The 20,253-nt window shown below is 43.2% G+C and overlaps 1 protein-coding gene across 2 annotated transcripts in view; it reads right to left on the bottom strand.

The window, feature by feature from the left end:
- The window catches only part of agrn (agrin), a gene marked incomplete in the record, with an annotated part of 299,832 nt that overhangs the window by 123,469 nt on the left and 156,110 nt on the right, over positions 1 to 20,253 (bottom strand). For both annotated transcript variants that reach the window (XM_036212931.1, XM_024293932.2), the window contains 1 exon segment: positions 10,171 to 10,386. In XM_036212931.1, the coding sequence (XP_036068824.1) occupies positions 10,171 to 10,386 (216 nt within the window).

The following is a 20,253-nucleotide window of genomic DNA, read 5'->3' as shown; positions in this document are numbered from 1 at the left end:
GCCCCGTGGTAAGAACAAGCGGGGGCTTTGGCCGGCCCCCCAGAACCTCCACGACAATACAAAAGACTGAAAGCCCGGGTTGGGTTTCAGGCTGAGGACAGTCGGCTCTGACAGTCGCCTCCAGGGATCCTCACGACAAATAGCTACAGATGATAAACATCAAGCACTCACCGTGTTTTCAGGACTATAAGTCGCAAGAGCAAAAAATGTTGGATCAAGAAGAAGAAAACCAGATCTAAGTCGCAATTTTAGGAGAAAAGTCTGACGTTTCAGAACAAATCTGCCAAACCAAGCATAGCTAAAATAAAAAATGAAATAAATACAAGAACACTAATCTTTTGATTTGTTTAAGAGAAATGTCAAAGTTTAAGAAGAAAACAATCGGATTCGCTTCCATCTTTGTTTTGGGACCACACTTCTTCTGCGCTCTCAGTAGCAAATACGTAACCTCAGATGCAGCGCCCTCTAGTGGTTGAAGGAGGAAACAACTGCTAAAGAACAACTGGTGTTAACTGGGAAAATAACAAATATATGAGCCTATTTATGTAAAAAAAAAAAAAAGGATGGTACACAGGAACAGTAAGAGGATGGTAGCATATACTTTCCTGCATGGCACCAGAGCCAGGTCGGTGCAGGCTCTGCTGCCGTTACCATGACAACACACCACAACGCATATCAAGGAGTCCGCGTTTTTGGAAAAACGATTTACAACAAAAAAAATAAGACTAAAGTACTAGTAATTGATTTAATGTTCATTTATTTAAAGTGACCATGGTACGGATGGGATAATGCTCGATGAGGTGTCCATTATCAGAAATGAATGGATGTTTCAGAAGTAAGCGTCCTCCAATTCCAGCCGGAAGGTTCAGGCTTCCGTGTCAACCATTCATTTTTGATAATGCTCACCTCGTAGAACATTGTCCCTCCATATGTTTTGTTTGCACTGTAAAAAGTGAAACATTGGATCATTTAACAAAAGCTTTGTAATGTGTTACATTTAAAAATATTAGCTTTTTTCAAATTTTGAGTTTAGTAAACCATCAACCCAAAATTTTAATTTGATGACAACTTAAAATTTAAATATAAAAGAATTACAGAATTTGTGTCCAATGTTTCTCTTTTGACAGTGGTGAATGGAGGATTATAAATGGAGGACAAAAAGGTCCAAAATAGAAAATAAAAAAACAGCATCAAGAAATTGGAGGATGAGAAATAATTATGAATCGTATGTGTTTAAATGGAGACCTAGAAATCATATTAGCTGGTAGAGTTCTCTTCTAGTTAACCACTCACGTGCACACAAACGGACACACGTGTGTCGATGCTCGCACCCTTTTTTCTACCTTCTCTCAACCCAAATCTGTTTGGCAGCTTTCCTAAACTCGATGAGCGACTCCGTCAGAAAGTTTCCTCTCATCCGATGGTCCTGAACAGAAACAAGCTGCACCTCATCGTTTAGGAATACCAAGGGGGGTCACACGGGGGGCAACATGTCATAGCGTCTACGAGACTTTTTTTCTTCTCTTCACGGCGGGGAAGCTCAAGTGAGTGGCTCCAACAGAGTGGGGGGGTCGCCACCTCTCAAGAACATGAGCGTGCGCTCACACACTCCCACAACGATATTCACTGATCAATCTGAACACGCCCCGGCACCCCGGTCCAACCGAAAGAGAAAAGGATGAAAACTGGAGAGATGAGTTTCTCTGCTCCTCCGTAGAATGGGGGGGGTTATCTCACAATGTTAGGAGACCCAACAGCTGATGTCAGGGTGTGCCCCCCCCCTCCTGACACCGCGTTATCAGGCGTTCCTGCAGGGCCAATTAGAAGCCGGCTCTGCCTTTTAATTCCAATAATATCAGCGAGCATTAAGTGCTCGGCGCCTGCCCGCTCCACCGATGGAAATGTGACCCTGCAGATCCCAAATCAGTCATCTAGAACAAAAGGGAGATAATGAAGAAGCTGGACATGAGCTTGTCTGAGCCATTAAGGGGCAAATTAAGAATATTAGAGCGGAGCGCTGGGGGGGCACTAAGTGCCAGCGCCTCAACAACACGAGGATCATTCTGTCCGGTCCTCAGGTGGAAACTTCTACTATTACCTGATCCTCAGAGTCCTCACTGAGTTATAAGAGCAGGTGCTGAACTGGTGCGAGCAGCAGCATGAAAACCTGCTGAAGTATTCAGTCAGAAGAATGGCCGCTTGTGAGAGAGAGGCGTGTGTCAAAATGTAGGCTTTAATTAAGATTTCTAAACTGGAGGCAAACCAAAAGTCGAGACGGTTAACGCAGATCGTGAACGCCTCCGCCAAATGAAGGAAGAGCAGCCTAAAGGCAGTTTCTTTGAAACGCCGCCTGATCACGATTCCTCCTTCATTATTCACTTGTATAGACTTCTATTTGCTTGACGAGTAAAATTATCTAATCGCTCAGGAAACATTTCTATTGTGTTCACATAGTATAAGCTCATTTCAGCTTGTTGCCTGAAGCAGACTTGCTGGAACAGGGACATGTTTACCGCTGCGCTGCATCTCATCTTCCCTTAATAGCACTCTGAGGAGAACAACTGCTGCACTTCTCAAAGTGAAACGGCTTTCCATTTTCTCCTGCTGGAAGTTTGCAGAGCTCAACAGTTGGACCCTCCCTGGTTTGTCATGGGATGACAGGTCTGGACCGCAGGCGGGCAGCTTTACACCTCCAGAGCCGGTTTTCGTTAAACATTTGGACCTTTTGTTTTCTTGATCAAACAAAACTTTAGCAAAACCTGAACATATTACAGAGCATCAGTAAATCCAACCCTGAAGCTCTGAGTCAAAGGGTTACCCCGGGCTCACGCTGCATCCGGTCCGGTGTGCACACCGGAGTCTTTATGTAACTGGAGAGGTCCAAGAGCCACTCAGACTGCATCCAGTCCGGTCTGGCCTCTCTGGCACTCCGTATCCGTTTCATTCCCAACACTTCACATGTTAACGTTCGGTTTGGATGTCTCCAACTCATCGTTTTTTGACCTGCTGGCTGATAGTAAATCAGAGCTCTGCAACCCTCAGGACGCGGTACCGCTCGGGGTGCGTCCAGTGCCGGTACCCATACCCAGTACTGGCAACCTAACCCGTCACCAGACGCGGTACCTAACCTAAACCAGTGCCAGACATGAAGTGGTACCAAGTTAGGGTACTGGTACTGGGTTATCCTCATTTCAACTGAGCGGTCCAGATCGGACTGACCCGGGCCGGACTGAACCTGGACTTTTGAGCGTTTCCATTACAAAACGGGCCCGTTAAGCAGGACCGACTGGTACCATTCTTAGACCCGTGTTGGTCGTGGATCCATAGAAAAATGGAATGGACCTGTTAGGGTGGAGCGTCTGTCGTCACACAGGAAGCGTCCGACCAGAACTTTTCCCGACTCAAGATCCGAGCCCCAACCAAGCAATGGTGATGTTAAAATAGAAATGTGACAAATATTCTTCTAAATCATTTCAAATCTACTTAAAGGCTTTTAGATGTTTGCCACTTATATCCGTGGAAGGACATTTTCTAGATCATCTTTGTTTTAATTGATTTAACCCTTTAACCACTGGAGACAGCAAAACAAACACACTCTATTAACTGGTGTAACTCTAATGAATAACCTGAACGTACAGTGCTGCTTCTCAGCTTTTCTTCACCCCAGAATCCGTTGGACTTATGTTAATTGGTTAATTCTTCAACCGTTTAGCCAATTAAGAATGAAAGAGTTAAAGTTTTTGAAGGTGATGAAGTCAATAGGACCTACTTTCCTTTTAATCCTCCTGAGTTCTCCTGTTCAGTTTAGCCAAACATGCAACATGTAGCATTTGATTTGCCATTTTTACAAGCCTTGAAAGCTGTTGGTGATTTATGGGAACTTTCATGAGCTGCTGAGACGCCCGTGACATGGACACTTGTTAGTTTGGGAGCAAGGTCATGCGATCCAACAAAAAGAGTTGCCACAGTGACGCCGGAGGCCTTTATGTTGAGATGCTGTAGCTGGATTCAGAGCAGCGATCTGTTCTTTTTTTTTAGAGGCTGATCGCCTCAGTTCAGTAAATCATGAACGATTTACTGTAAGAGCCGCTTTGCTCCTCCAGAATCTACTGGAATGATCATGTTAAGGGTTGAAAAGCTATAGAATGTTAAAGATTTTGTGTTTAAGAGTCACAGGTGAAGTCTCAGGTGTTAAAGAGTTATACATGTAGTGCACGTGTCAAAGTCAAGGCCCGGGGGCCGGATCCGGCCCTCCAGATCTTTTTATTTTATAGTTATCAATGACCCGATGTTACCTTGCGCTCATTTCTAAGTATATTTTTGACAAAATATATTTTTGTGGAGAGTAAAATATTGAAAGTTATTTAAGGTTTGAGTTAATTTATTCATAAATAATATTCCTGCCTTTTTATTTATAATTCTGTTAAAAAGTTATGGTTTTAAAGTTTTAAAAATTGGCATTCTGCTAGCTTTTTGGACTGTTTTGGAGTTTAGATAATATTTCCGCTACATGCTAGCTGTTTTGGCTTATTTAGGATTTTTTCAGTTTTTTTCAGAATATTTTGAAGATTGAAGTTTTGGCTAAAATTGTTTTTTTTTGTTTGTTTGCTTTTTAAGGATAATTTGGTATTTAGCAAATATTTTAGCTGGCTACCAGCACTGTCATCTTCAGCAGGTTCAAATTCAGCTTACAGCATTCACACTAGCATTATCGCGGTAATGCTATATAACTATGGTAAAAAGTTATGGTTTTAAAGTTTCTAAATATAGTTTTAGAGTGTTCTATACATGTTTGTCTTGTTCGGCACGTGACCTAAAGTGTGTTTTGGATTTTGGCCCTTTGTGTGATAGAGGTTGTAGGGGAAAGCTAATGTTAGTGTTTGCTTTGAAGTCAAACAGAGAAGTCCATGTAAGTCCAGACACGTCACAAACGGTAGAATTTGGGGGAATAAAAGTTGAGGCTGTAATCCTGAGAGCTGGGAAAGACGCCGGGATTGATGGGAATTAGCTGCTTCCTCGCAGCGCTCCTCCAGTGAAAAGCCACCACTTCAATTGAATCATTCAAATGAGGACCGACACTAAAGTAGCAGACCAGCCGCCTCCGCAGAGCCGTCTCTGCTCTTTCTCTCCGTCGTCCAGCAGCAGAACTCCCCTCAGGATGACCTGCTCAGACCTTCTCCACTGACAGGATTCATTGGACCAGGGCCAGAACACAAGCCTTTCTGCTGCCTTCCCGGGACTTTCACGAGCCTTTCTTCCATCTCACAACAGTGGAGTCGGAAGGATTTTTAGTGTCAATTACCAACAGACCTACAGCTTCATCTGCAGACGTGGAAACACGGCAGAAGCGCTCAACTTTAATCAGACATTTGATGAACACGGTTTCAGTGGAGCTGCTTCGGTTTCATGGTTTTTTGCAATGTTGAGGTAAAAACAAACAAATATGGTGAGATTCCAGCTGGCTGAGCTCGGTTCATACGAGCATTCATGTAAATCACAGAGATAAGTCAGATTTTGTGAACATGTTCATTTAGAACGTCCCAGTTTAAAGGAATTTCAAACTAAGTTTAATTTTGCTCTTCATCTGTGGTGGAAAAATTGTTAGATCGGATGGAATAAAGAAATGTTTGTCAAACGGTTTCAAGAAGGTATTAAACAGAGTAGAGAAAAGGACACGCTTAGCAAGCATGGAGGAGTCTGCAGAGTTCTGCCTATGAATGACGTTTCCCTTTTATACAGTCATACAAACAACTTTAATCAGGAACTGAAGACAGGATCAGAAGTGCCATATCTAATATGGACAGGTTGTACTAATGAAATGTTTATACATCATGATAGAATCTCCTGGTCAGAAACAAACAAATCTTGTGACTTCTAACTGTGAGCAAAAGTCACTAAATGTCATGGATGAAAACTAAGGAGGAAATGTATCATTTCCATCACACATCCTCACCCAATTCAGAGTGACAGACAATTGACAAACGCTGACTCCATTCTCAACCCTCATGTGAAAAATACCAAAAAGGGGGCGGGGCTAGTCAAGCCAGACTGAGTGGTGGAGGTGTGGCTTGGAGCTATGACTGACAGTTAAGCTAGCTTTATTTAGCATATATCTTCAATATGGAGAGTGGTTTGTCTTTGTTATGTTCAATTAAAAAGCAAAAAAATATGAAGAGGGGTACCGAGTGAAGTGATCCAAGTTTCTCCACAGAACTTTTTGAGTGCTACATCTGGCACAAAGGCAAAATCTGTTCATTTGACTGCAGCAAGTTACCTGTAACACTAGAAGGTGCAGTTCTTGTACTATTTACAGCTTAGTTTTTAGAGATAATAAAAAATTAAATACACCACACAATCTGTTAAAATGAGGGAGCTAGCATGATTTTTTGTGGTTGATTTCTGCATGGCTTCCACTGAAACAGCTGCGTTCTGTTGACGTGACTCAATGCATAGCAGTGGTGCCTGTGTGCACGTCTCTGTCAGTAGCAGTGAATAGTCAAGGGTCCATCCAGTAATATATCAATGCTCGAGACGCTGCCTCCAGGTCTGAAGAGGACCAGAGTCTGAGAGTGGTAAAATGCTGCTAGCATCATAGCTAATAAAACAAACAATCCCGAGTGAAACGTTCTTTAAATCAGTCACCAGGACAGACTCTACCTCTGTTCCCTAACTTCCACATCCACTGGAAAGTTGTGTAATCCAGTAGATTTTTGACAACTGAATGAACACATCTACGAGTCATGCTAAAGGTAAAGCTAACGACCAATCGTTATATAATCAAAGATGGGCGGGGCTTTTATACTGGAGCTGCAGAGCATGATGACATGAAACTTCTGAGACTGTCACCAGTCGACCAATCACAAAATTCAACTGTTATACCTCGTTTCAACCGGTACACAGCAGCACACAGATGGTTTTTGACTATAATTTCATGAATTAAACAAGAGTATTTCAATTTCTTCAAAAAAGTGGCATGATGAAAAAAAATATTGATGTTGAATAAAAAAAAATCAAGTTTCGACCCCATTACTTTAGCAAGTTATGGGGAAGCAAAGCAAAAGAAATGCTGGCATAACAAGAGGTGAAATAAACCGCATTTCTTTGCAAGTGCTACTTAGCTCTGGCTAAGATACAGTTGGGTTCCTGCCAGCCTCACCGGTGATAAGTTGCTTTAAAAATGATCAGGTGTGACGTCACAGTTAGCACAATGTTGTTGTCAAAAAGATAATAAGTGTTTAGACTACTTGGTTTTTTGAGATTTTTTCCAATTGAGAAAATACAAAACAAAAATAAAGCGACAGATAACAAGCTGACCATAGGTTATTTTGTTCTTATGTTCCTGGTCCCGCCCACTTGAGATCAGACGGGTTGAATGTGGCCCCCAAACCAAAATCACTGACACCCCCAGTGTAGAGTGAAGAAACTTTTTTAATTGTCTATTTTTTCCTTTTGGTTGGCAGGTCAAAGCAGTGCTCTGATTGAGTAACAGTTACAGGTTACTGATTGGTTGATTAGTTGAGAAGCAAAAGAATTGTAACTTGGGTTTTGTCTGTAGATCAATGCTCACGCTCGTATGTGTGCATGAGGTTTCACACACAACGTATTTTTAGAGACAATTATTTTTCTACAGTCACAAAACTTTTTTTACAAACTTCTCATTTCAGTTACAGCAAAACCTTTTTATTGACGGAGCAAACTTTAACAACACATCTAAACATTGACAGTTGGTGATTGGGATGTTTTGCACAAATATGTGACATGTTTTGGCCTCTTTGACGACCCGTTACATGACAGTGTGTTAATGACACCAAACGGATCGACATGTTTGATATTCTGCTCAGACCAGGACTGAGGAACCAGCAGCCCCCCCCCCCCCCTCCCCTCATGGAAAGCAGCTGGTTTGTCACTATTTAACTTCATTCATTATTTCCCCTGAAGTCATTATTTTGTAGAGGGCATATTTTTGCATTGATTACAATATAAATCACAGCGACAGCGTGTTGCATTGAGGAGACAGAGAGCAGCAGATGAGCGAACACGCTTCTGCATTGTTTGCTGTGTTTTGCTAATATTTCAGAGACCATGGTGTTGAGCTTCGTCCAACTTCCTGCATATGAAAAGTAAAATATAATTCTGTTTACCAAACCTGTGAGGTCAGCTGTCTGTGTACAAGTACAACTGTGCAGAACAATGAAGAGGAAAGTTTCTGTGTCCTCAGCGTCTTTCTGTGGTTGCATGTCATGCATTAAGCTGCATGCATGCATTCATTTTAGCAGGAGGAGCTTCATCAAAGGTCTAAACGGCAAATGTGCAGAATTGACTTAATTCATGTCAGATGGCGGATCCAGAGATGTGTTTGGATGTTGAGCGTGCAGCTATTATCAGCAATACTAGAATTAGCATCATCATTTTTTATCTTTTTTCTTTTCCACATGGCCGCCTTCTGTTGTTGCCAGAGATAATTATGGCGCGTCTGATGGCCTAAAGCCTCCATAAACTGTCATTAGAGCCTTCGCAGTAAAACCCTTTCTCTCTGGATTTTACTCAATCATTCACTCACTGGCTCGAACCTCTTCCAGCGTTTTTCTTTACCCTGTTGTGTTTAACCTCTGCGTGCAGCATCGTCCTCCAGAGGATTTTCATCTGTATTCCCAGTTGTGAGCAGTAACTTACTGTAACTTAGGATCAAACTCAGTCTCCAGTGTTTAGAATGATGCAGTTACGTTTTTCATGAAGTAATTACTGCTTTTGTTGTCACAATATGAGTTACTTTGAAATATTTTAACGACCTTTTCAAACCAAACAGTCGGTTTTGTTTCATAAAGTGTCTTTCTGTCAGTAGGAGAAAGAGATTCTGATTGGCTACATCAGGAGTGTCAAACTCAAACACACAAGGGGCCAGAATCCAAAACACACCTGAGGTCACGGGCAGAACTACATTTTGAAAACTTTAAACTGTAATTACTAAGAATAACAAAAAGACAGGAATATTATTCCAGAAAAAATCAACTTAAACCTTAAATTTATACAAGTTAGAAATAAGTGCAAGATAACATCGGGTCATTAATAACAATAAAATAAAATGATCTGGAGGGCCGGATAGAATTACCCACATGTGTCAAAGACTTTGACACATAGGGCTAAGGGATGCTCATGTTTCATGCTGGCCAATCAGAGCTTGAGGAACCAGAAGCTGCAGAAACAGTCAGTCTGGAGCAGCTCCATAAAAAGTTTGTGTTTTTAGGTAAGAGTTTGTTAACATCGTTTTTTTTCCAAGAGCGTGACAAAAAAAGCTGAAAAAATGACTTTAAATAAAATAACGATTTTTTTCTTTTGATCATAGTTTAAGACAACTGTCTGTCAGTCAGTCAGTGGGGTTAATCTCATCAGTTATTTTAAGGCAAAACTGAACTTGTGGTTTATTCTAGAGCAGAGATGGGCCAACTACAGCCCGGGAGCCATGTGCGGCCCGTTTAATTATTCAGTCTGGCCTGCAACACTGGAATGAATTACATATATAAGTAGACTCCTATATAATGCTTGCTTTTCCTTGTAATTCTGGTGTGTCATAGATGGTTCATAACAAATACATTGACCTGTGTCTAAAGGTGCAGAAAGTTATTATACATTCCGGTGTTGGAAGATTTGTTTCACGTGTGTTTTTTAATCATTTTTCAGATCATTTAAACCACATGAACGCAGCATTTTTGCAAGTTTGCGTTTTCCCCGCAGGACAACAACCATCAGTGTAACTGACTCGAAATGAGGACAAAAGCCTCAGATTTCTTCCTTTCTCCTATGAGACGACTGTACACATCTACTTCTGGTCCCGCCCTTCTATTACAGTTTAGAACCCTTTGTGGCCCACAAGTCTAAACATTTGCCCACCCCTGCTCTAAAGTCTTCCTATTTGTCGCTACAGCACCAATAAACTGTCTCTCTTTGTGACCTTTTTTCAATAACAACCTGACCTGCTAAACTCCCCTGTCCTTTGGATTTATTTAAACATTTAAACAGCACATTTAACAAACCCCATGATGTTATTGGCAGAGAAAGCGTGTCATCACATCACATTATTGTCTCTTTCTGAATAAAAGGGCGAGTTCATGAACCCAAATTGAGGCGATTTACTAAAGTGGGTATTATTTGTTCATGTTCTGGGGTACTTACAGCACGGCCCCTTCCGCAGCACCTTAATGCGCCGCTGTGCTTGGCACTGGGCTTTCTCCAGCTCGCACTCATTGGTGTAGGTGGAGGAATCAGAGCCGCAGACGGGAGCCACCAAGGACGGACACTCCCCCCTCTTACAGACACAGTTGGCCTTCGCCGGGTCGGCCGGGTCACGCTCACACACGGCGCCGAAGCCGCACAGCATTCCCCTGCAGCCTGTCAGACACAGAGGAGGGAAAAGTTAGCTCACAAACACAAAGAGAGACAGTCGGAAGAACAAAACAGCAGTTTCAGCTGCTTTAGTCAAGAGTCCGACGTATCTGGAGGTTTTGTGGAGAACATCAGACAGAATGTGTGAAGCTGGAATCAGATTATTCAGGAGATTCTTCTGCATATCCTGCAAACATGGAGGCTCAACAGACCAGGAGAACGTCCTCGGAGCAGCAGCTCTTTCAGGCCTCAGAGATCAGAACCGACACCCTCTCCCTCCCTCCCTCTCTCCCTCCTGGTAAACAGCAACACGCCTGCATGTGTACAAAACATCAACTCAGAGAGTAATTGACCCGTACGGTGGGAGCGACAGCTGCCGTGGCACCGCGCCCACTCACACGGCGCCGGGACCGCCAGCTGGCGGGGCGTCCTTGGCTCAGCAGTGGGGGCGTTAACAGAGGAGGCCAGCTCCCACAGGTAGCCGAGCTGATTGGAAATCGATGGACGACAGATCACAAAAACCCAGCTGACCGCTTCCAAACTCCTTGGTTGTTGAGGCGATCTGTGTCACCCTCACACCTCCTTATCGCCGGCTCGCAGGCCGCAGGCTCGGGCTACATGGAAGTCACCAGCTCACTGGTGAGGCACGTTTGTGGCGCTTGAACGACAATCAAGCAATGTGCGCACACAGGAAGACACACACCAACACAAACACACTGCATCTGCCGCAGGCGTCTTATTCTGGGTTTATGCTCATATAACACACTTTCTGTATGTGTGTGTGTGTGTGCACAGAGTGACAGGTGAGGAGGTTGGTTTTGACTTGCACACTGGTCCCTGTAGGGGACCGGCTGACATCTACCTGAGCTCACACTGTCTTGTACCTGAAGACAAAGAAGTGTGTGCATGGAGTCATCTATGAGGGCATTTATATTCCTAGCAGCATGTGTGTGTGTGGGTGTGTGGGTGTGTGGGGGTGTGGGGGTGTGCGGCCGGCTGCAGGAGTGAAGGCGCTGTCACGACTGGCCCACTGCTCTGTCTTCACTTCTCACTGTGTGAACGTCTGACACAAAACCACAAAAGGGGCTGGAGGTGAAATTTAATCAAATGGTGTCAGACGAGCGCAGCAGAAAGTGTCTGATGGTAATACTATTTCTCTGATCTAAAAATATCGTCTGATGAAAGAAGAACAAACATTTTATGCGATGGAAGAACGGGAGGAGAAGATCTGGAGGTGAATCCGGATCAGTTTTCCTGTAAGGGAATCTGGCCGTGGCCCGGAGCGAGACCGCCTGACAAAAGACAGACACCGGCGCTGAGGGTTCTGTCGGCGTGGAGGTGTTGACTGCAGGTCTGGACTCAGTGCATTACCTGCATAATAAAATACTGGGAGTTCTTTTTCTGGGAAACCCCTCCTGACACCTGACACTTTTGACACTTCCAATTTCTCTGGAGCAGGAAAACTACAACAAAAACTTTGGCAGTTAATGGGAACACCGATATCTACCCTGATGGCCGGGAAACAAAAACACGAGCAGAAGCTTCTGCTGACAGCATATTCCAGCGGTGCCGGTTCTGACCCGGTTTGACAGACAGCAGATTACCTGGAGGGCTGATACCCAAACACAGGCGGACCACCAGACATGTTCTGGAGACAGACATGCTCTGATTTTACAAGAAGCACCACAGACATCCAAACAAACCGAAGATTTTTCCACCAGGAAGCGTCGCATTTATGAGGCCGCCGTCACAATTGCATGGATGAGGATCAGTTCATAATCTGCAGGTTCATCATTTGGATTTAGTTAAGCTGGTCAGAAAGCTGTCAATCTGCCCGTTGGCGTCCTGCTGGTCCAGACAAACATCTTGGCCGGGTTACGCGCCGCCCTGCGTTTGGGCGACTCGTGGGTTAAACAGTGTCAGAATCTAAAGAATGCTCCCCGAGCATCAGCTGGGAATGAAAGCAGGAGGACGGAGCTGCGGTGATTAAAGCCCCGGCGGAGAAATGTCACGCTTTAGAAGTTCAAAGAAAGTGCGCCATATTTCTTTGGTGGCAATTTTCCACCTCCTATTGCCAGTTCTGATGCCTCCAGATACAGTGTGGGTTTGTGAGGTTTAAGTGGAGTTTATGGATCAAAAGACACAAGCACACTTCCTCTTTGAACTCAGCAGTGCCGAGTCTCATGGTTACACTCTCATCTTTGGTATGGGCAGATCCGGAGGATGACAGTCCATCACGGCTTTTTGCCCCACATGGGGGAGATTCAGAGGATTCAGACACACGGAGCAGGAAGTTCCTGTTTCTGTCCGCTCAGCTCTAAGATACGGTCAAACTGTGCGTAATGCACGTTCAAGAACGCACTGAACACGGGTTCTTGTTCTTCTGAAATGCCAAAGCGGTGTATATCTGTGAATCTCACTCCAGAATTTTTCTTTCACAGCTTGAGTCCAATAAATGAAAGAGTTGATGTCATAGAATTCTGGACAGACACAAACTCAAATCATGGATTTCTCCTCCTGATCAGTTTTCAATTGACTTCTTTCAATTTTCCTTTTCAGTTTTCAGCTCTTCTGTGAACTTTACCTTGTACTATCTTATGAGGTCCAGATGACCCAAGCCTTACATTGACGGATTATCCATCCCATGACAAATGTGGATGACGGTGGTCGGGGTTTCATGTCTGCCACGGACACCAGGGAAAATCAAAAAATCATTGAAGAAAACAAAAGTTCAGCACTGTGTTGTGGGGTCCAGATGACCCTGTTTTAATGTACACATGTCTAGGATTGCACAAAGGTCATGTGGATGCCATCCATACGTCACTGCCAAATCCGAGTTCCTGATTGGTCAAAGTCCGACCTGGTTTAACCATCAAAGTGCGTTCAGTGGATGTGCGTTTTGAACGTAAAGCCTGACAACAGCTGTAGAAACTCGTGTCAGAACACACAGACGTACGAGTTTTGAAGGCAGAAGCCAGAAACCTGTTTACATGGAGTTCTATTGGAATTGGTACCTCGAACAAGCGAAGCAGACGGCGGTGTGAACATGGCTTCACTTGCAGTGTTTTGGTGCGTCAGTACCATTAACTCTATATGAGAACTGGACCGCCCCCTGGCGTTCAAAACAGGAAGTACCCGCAAAATCCCAGAGACTTCTATAGATTAATTCTTAATCTTAATCTTTTTGGTAATCCTCTTTTATTTCATGATCGTTTTTCTGTAGTTGGTTCTTTAAGTTATAAACTGACCGATCAGATGCATCAATAAAAGTGGGTGGAGCCTGCTGGCCACCATGTCCAACGTTTAAAATGTTTGACAGGTTTCATGTAGCCCACTTTCAAGTGGAAGGGGCGTGGCCTTCCAACAAGCTCACTTCTGATTGGAGAGTGGTTACCATAGAAACACTGACTCTGACCGACTCTGACCAATCACGGTTACTAGGGGTGTGTTTTGGCCAAGGTGTAGTGATACGATACGAATCACCATATATAAGAACAAAACAAGTTTTCACTTTCCTTTTTAAATAATATGACTTTGAAGAAAAAACTCTCTGAATATGAATATGTCTTTCATTATAATAAAATGGTAACGTTCATTTTATTTAATGATCACAGCGTTGAGCACTGCAGCTGTATCGCATCAACAAGTGGCTTTTACTCCAGCTAATTCATGCTGCTTTTATTTGGGTGTGATGCGGGCAGCAACGTGGCACAGAGTTTCAGTCCGGTACGCATCCCAAGTAAAAACTGAGTAGAACATGTCTAATAACAGCAAAAGCCGCAAGGCTGACTGAACATTTAATAAAGCTGGTTCTCTTGTAGTTGTGGTTTTGGTGCAGAGCTGCTGAAATCCTCTCAGTGTGCTCTGATGCCAACTAGTGGTTGGGGTTTAGGTGGAAAACAAAAGTAAGATGTTAACCAACGTTTGCTCATAAATAACTAATTAAACATTGTCTTGTCAGCACTTTAAATTGACGCAAATATCATCAAATTCAATATTGCAATATATTGTCAAATTGATTTTTTTCCCTGCATCCCTGCTGACGATGTCTAGCTCCACAAAAATGGCGACGGAATTGACTTAATTTGATTGGAGCTGGAAGAAGACCATTTTTTTATCACACTCAGTCCGGTTCTCTGATACAGTCAACAATTGTTGCATTTTCCACAAACAGAATGAAATGGTGAGAAATGGGTCGTTTCCAAACTCAACGAGTCTCGACAAAATCGCAGCAACAAAGTCGTGACGGTTCCTTCGGGAAGGTGGAAGCTCTGAGGCTGAAGCTCCTCGGTGTTCCTCTGAAATTATTGAAGAGCGGAGCCGTTTGGCTCAGGTGGTGACAGAACTGAGGATGAATAATTAAAAGTCCTGCACTTTACGTGAGCGACAAGAAAAGCTCCAGAACTGCTGGGGGGGTTAACGATGCATACGTGACGAGCCGGGTCAGAAGAAGCCGTTTGTCCCCGGCCGATTAAATCTGCACTTCCACGTCAACTAGTTACCGCGTCGGAAAGATGATGGATGGAGATGCAGCTTGGTGGCATCTCCGCGACATCACATTAATGTTGATTAAGCTTAAATTCATTAAACTCTAACACTCCTCGGGGACATCTTCCACTTACTCCTCAATAAAAGGTCTCTTTCTTTGCAGCTGACACTAAGTAATACAAATGTGCTCCCCAGCCGGGCGGCTTTTAGCAGCCCCCCTACTCTGTCTTTTTCTCTATACTTCTCTTCATAAGGAGGCTCTAGCCTCTCTATCATTGTAGCTACACCAAAACACCTTTGCAGGGACGGGGACATGTTGCTATGGCGACGGTCTGCGATGCAATCGGCACAGAACAGCATCTCTCGACAGGATGGGGTTGGAAACTTTCCATAGTGCTCAAAGGTGGCTTATTTATGCAGACATGCCTCCTGAATCACAACATTAAACACATTTAAAAAGATTTTCTTTGTCCAGATTGGAGGAAAAAAATCTCTTTTTGTATTTTTACAAATCTGAGGATTGGAAAGTGCAGCCCGCAGAGGGAGAGGATTTTCTACACAGTCCAGCCCTGTTATGATTATCTACAGAAAAGAGTCTATAGGTGGTGCATTGTGTCAGCTGCAGAGCCAATAAAGAAAGCAACCAAACAGAAGGCAGCAGCTTTACCTGGTAAAATATCTGAGGGGGAAAATCAACCCTACATGGCTTCTATTGATCTGTGGTGAGTGTTCCTCGGGCACAAATGCAGTCAACTATTGATCTCACAGCAGTCGCCCAACACTGAGGGTTAAAATTAAAAAAGAAAAAGACCATCTCATCTGAGCGGCTCAAAATGAGAAATTGCTTCTTAGAAGGAGTAGAAATAAAAGAGAAGAAATGAGGCGGAGTTGAAAACAAACAGCTTTTCTGGTGCTGCTCGGCTCTTATCACAGCAACAGAAAGGCAAACAGCAAAAGAAAGCACCAGAATGATGAGTTTGGGGGCTGAGAGCCAGCGCTCCATTCTTTTATCGGCACAAAATAGGGGATCATCCATTTCCTGTAGCAGTTCGCTCTGGAGCCGGTTCTGAAGCTGGACAAACGGGCCGGTACCGGCAGCAGCTTAGAGTCTGTGGGAACGATGGATTGGACAAAGACAGACCAAAGGCGGGAAAAAATGTTTGATTACATGAAAGGGAGCAGAAAGGCCAAGGTGAGGGAAGGGTTAGGTCTGATAGGAGGAGACGGAAAACAGCGCCCACTAGGGGAGGGGCTCTTTAGGCACCTTACAATTTGATTATGATTCTAGACCATTGATTGTATCTCAGATTTAGACGGAGTGGCCACGCCCCCCTGGTGTTCCAAACAGGAAGTAAGTACAATATAGACAATAAACTTCTATAGAGACATCAACAGCCGTTACTTATCATTAGTGCTGCCACGATTAGTCGACTATTCGACGACTAATCGACTTTCAAAATAGTCGACGACTAATTTAATAGACGATAAGTCGTTACTTTATATTTGGTGTCAGAGTGTAGTAAAGCTGAAAGCTATAATGACATTCTGCTAGCTTTGTGGACTATTTTGGCATTTATTAAGGTTTTTTAGGCTATTTTGGAGTTTAGCTAATATTTTAGCTGCATGATAGCTGTTTTGGCTAATTTGGGCTTTTTGCTTTTTAGACTAATTTAGAGTTCATCTAATATAGTATTTCAGCTGCATGCTAGCTGTTTTGGCTAATTTAGGCTTTTTTTTCAAATTTTTAGGCTAATTTGGCAATTAACAAAAATTTTAACAGGCTATCAGCTTCAGCATCTTCAACTTTCAGCAGCCAAATTCAGCTTCCAGCATTCACACTAGCATTATCACAGCTAATGCTATATATCTAGTTTGTAGTTAGTTTAAAGCTAATGATGGTTGAGAGGTGTCCTTTACATCCAGTTTGCGCATGACCTGATTAGTCGACTAATCGAAAAAAATAATCAGTGATTAGCCGACTATTAAATAATTGCCTGTGGCAGCACTACTCGTCATTCTATTGGTCAAAATGACCATTCTTGCTCTGATACCTTTTTAGCATCTTCTTGATGATCCTCATGTTTTAATGTTTTTTCTGTGGCTCAAGTATTCAAGTTGTAAACCTGACCAGTCAGATGCTTCAGTAAAAGTTGGCATAACTCGCTGGCTCTGAACGTCCAACGTTCAAAATGTTTGACAGATGTTGTGTAGCCCTCTTTTAAGTGGTAGGGGTGTGGCCTTCCAACAAGCTCCCTCCTCATTGGTGAGGGTGGTTGCCATAGAAAGATTGACTCTGACCAATCACTGCTTACTGACGATTCCCTGGCAACGTCCGTATCATGAAAAAATGGCAACTAAATGAACTTTCTGTGGTTGGAGCCAAATGTGAAACATTTTCTATGGATGACGTCACACTCAGTCCAGTCTACAGATACAGTCAATGTTCAGACAGAAACACTTGGATTATAAAACGATTATCATCCTGAATCTGCTCTCTTCACCACACAACACAACTACACTAATATAACTTACGTTTATCCACCAAACTGTATTTGTAAGTATTTTAACTTTTATTAAGAGCATAAACATGGAGACTAGAATAATGATTGTTTGATAATCAAAACCTTTTACAGCATCAACAATAGGAGAGTTTTCAACCAATTATTTTTCCCTGAACTCAACAACCTTAAACATAATAAAGTCTTTCATCAAGAGATCAGCTTCAATGGATACTCCTGAATCCAAATAAATAGTGCTGACAGTTTAGCTATTGATTGCAGAGTGGAAGTGCGCCACACGGTTTGCCATGTTTGTTGTGTTCCTCAAATACTTTAGTTTGGTACGGCACAACTCACACAGCAGACCTCTTTGGCCTCTTTGACGGTCTCCATTAAAAAAGCCAAACGTTCTAAACATCAGTTTAAATGAGGTCGGGGTGGATGGGGTCATGCAGCCACGTTTGTGCGCTCTTCCAAAGGGTCAGAGTGATAAACCCCCCGGCGTGTTTAACGTGTTTGACGTAGAATCTCATTCATTTTCAATAAGCAATTATTACAAATTCACAAAATGATTCAGAATCGTTTATAAATCCTAGTAGGTGCATCTCAGGATAGACCCCCACCCAAACAAAACCTGTCAAACATGAGACATACAAAGAGGTGATGTTAGAGTTTTACAGGCGTCTGAACAGCAGTCACTGTGTCCGGTCCGGCTGTGAAAGAGTCTGCAGGTTAAATTTGAATCATTGACGGCCGTCCTCGTGAGGAAAACTCTCCTCAAGCAGCAGTAGATCCTTCTGTTGCCCCTTTGCTGCACGGTCCCGCCGTACACTATCACTGCTGCCAGATTTACACTTCTATTTCTGGTCTCCCTCGGCTATGGTTACTTTTATCATTTTAATGATGTCCCACTGGCATTAAGTACAAACACAAAAGCAGCAGTGAGCACACAAACACAAAGACTGTATTCAAACAGGATTATTATTGGAAAGGTTGGTTTTAATTGTAACGCCTGACAGAAGTTTTGAGGCAGCAGACTTAAGGAGGGCGGGGCTAATTAATGCACAGTTTTTAAACACAAAAATCATAATGTTGCACGTGTGCCACATCAAGGAATTGTGTGTGTATATCTCATAAAACTTCACACACATGCTGCCAGTTTAGGCTTACCACCACAAAGTTCTGTTGACCTTTGACCTCGGGAAGAAGCTGCCCTCTTGAATTAAAAAAAATGTACATCTACAACATCTACAAATCTAAAGTCCATCTAGGGATTTTAATCTATCTTCTCCCCCTAACTCCTCGAGCATCTTTGGGAAACTACTTTGAAAAAAAAAGTTGGTCTTTGAATTTGTAGATTTTGAACAGTGATACCGTCTCTCCTGTTGTTTGCACATTTTTTACTGGAATATTGTAAAAAATTACTACATGAATCGGTTCAAGCTGATCGAAATGATTTGACATTCAACATCAACGTGTTAGGAATGTGGCCGTGGCTAACAAAAAACTTTGGTTGTCAAGGAAATTCAAAAATTTACTTTAGAGGATCCTTCTGAAAATGACATAGATCTGTTCGTCACTCCGAGACGACCAAAAAATAAAGTGGTTGTTATAGACATAAAACCAACAGAAAAGCTGCTATTTTGAAAACAAGCATTTTTTAATGAAGTATCCGTGTGCAGCTCTGACCCAAGTGGCTGAAGCAGCTGTTCAGCCAGTGAGGGGGGGTCAGAAGGAGGCAATGGTGGGGAGTAATTATTGTAGTTTATGTAGGCAAACACCTGGTAACCTTTAGGGCTGGCAAAATGTCTGCCAAACCACCTGTGCAGATCAGTGAAAGAGGGTTCGCTGTGGCGACTGATAAGCTGAAAGGTGAACAACAGCGTTTTTTGAAGCCAAATTTGAACCATCTAAAGGGATCTAAATGGGATCAGGATGAGAGACTGAAGTCAGGAAACATTTCTGCAACTCTTCAAAGATGACCGCACATGCTCTCTTTCCACAGTCCTCGAACGCAACATGGACTCCACAAACCTGTTTGGTTTGAAACAAAGATCCTTGAGCAGAAATGCTTTTGTTTCTCAGCACAAATCCGTATTCTTCCTTCCCTCTTCCCCGTCTTTCATTAACTTTTCATGCACGCTGCAAAACATCAGCTGCTGTACTTTCTTTTTTTGGCATTCAAACCATGGAGCAAATGCATTTTTCACACCTACTTGGGTTTGCGAAGTTATTTTAGACCCTGGAGCGCTTCTCTGTTTTGTTCACTTGTTTTGGCCATATGAGAACCCTGCGATTGCCAAAGCAATTACACTGAGACCTTGTTGAGAGAGCTTTCAAAATGTGTCTGAAACCCAACCTCAGGGCTGTGCGTGCCGTGTGCAGCCCAGAGTCAGAGGGGTCCATCACGGGGGCTGGTTCACTGCTAATCTGTAGATTCTGACAGAAAGACGGTGTTCTCCTGCATCCACGTCTGCCTCCTCACAGCTGGAGGAGTCCACACAGTCTTCAGTGCTTCTGACCAGCCAATTGCAGCAGCCATGACAGCCAGAAGCTGATCTTGTCTTTGAAACCTGCAGCTCTTCCTCACACTGCAGCAGGTGCTGAGTCTTCATACATTTGACAGTCATGACAGCTTTGAACATCTGCCTTAATCACGCTCGTTATCTGAGAGAAAAATACATGAAAGGTCCGGAAAGAAAACGGCGGTAATTAGTGTTCAGGCAGAAACACGAGCAGCAACAGAAACAAGCAGACAGGATGAGGAGGAGGAGGAGGAGGAAAACCCAGAAATCCATCAAGATGGTCCTAATGTGCTCCTCAAGGGCTGTGATCAGGCCTTTTTGTTGGAGATGCAGAAGAAGTGAACAGCACTGATTTTAAAGCG

The sequence above is a fragment of the Oryzias melastigma genome, linkage group LG7, assembly GCF_002922805.2.
Source record: "Oryzias melastigma strain HK-1 linkage group LG7, ASM292280v2, whole genome shotgun sequence".
Lineage (NCBI taxonomy): Eukaryota > Metazoa > Chordata > Actinopteri > Beloniformes > Adrianichthyidae > Oryzias > Oryzias melastigma.
Note: the sequence above shows the minus strand (reverse complement) of the source record. Positions and strands in the feature narration are given on the sequence as shown.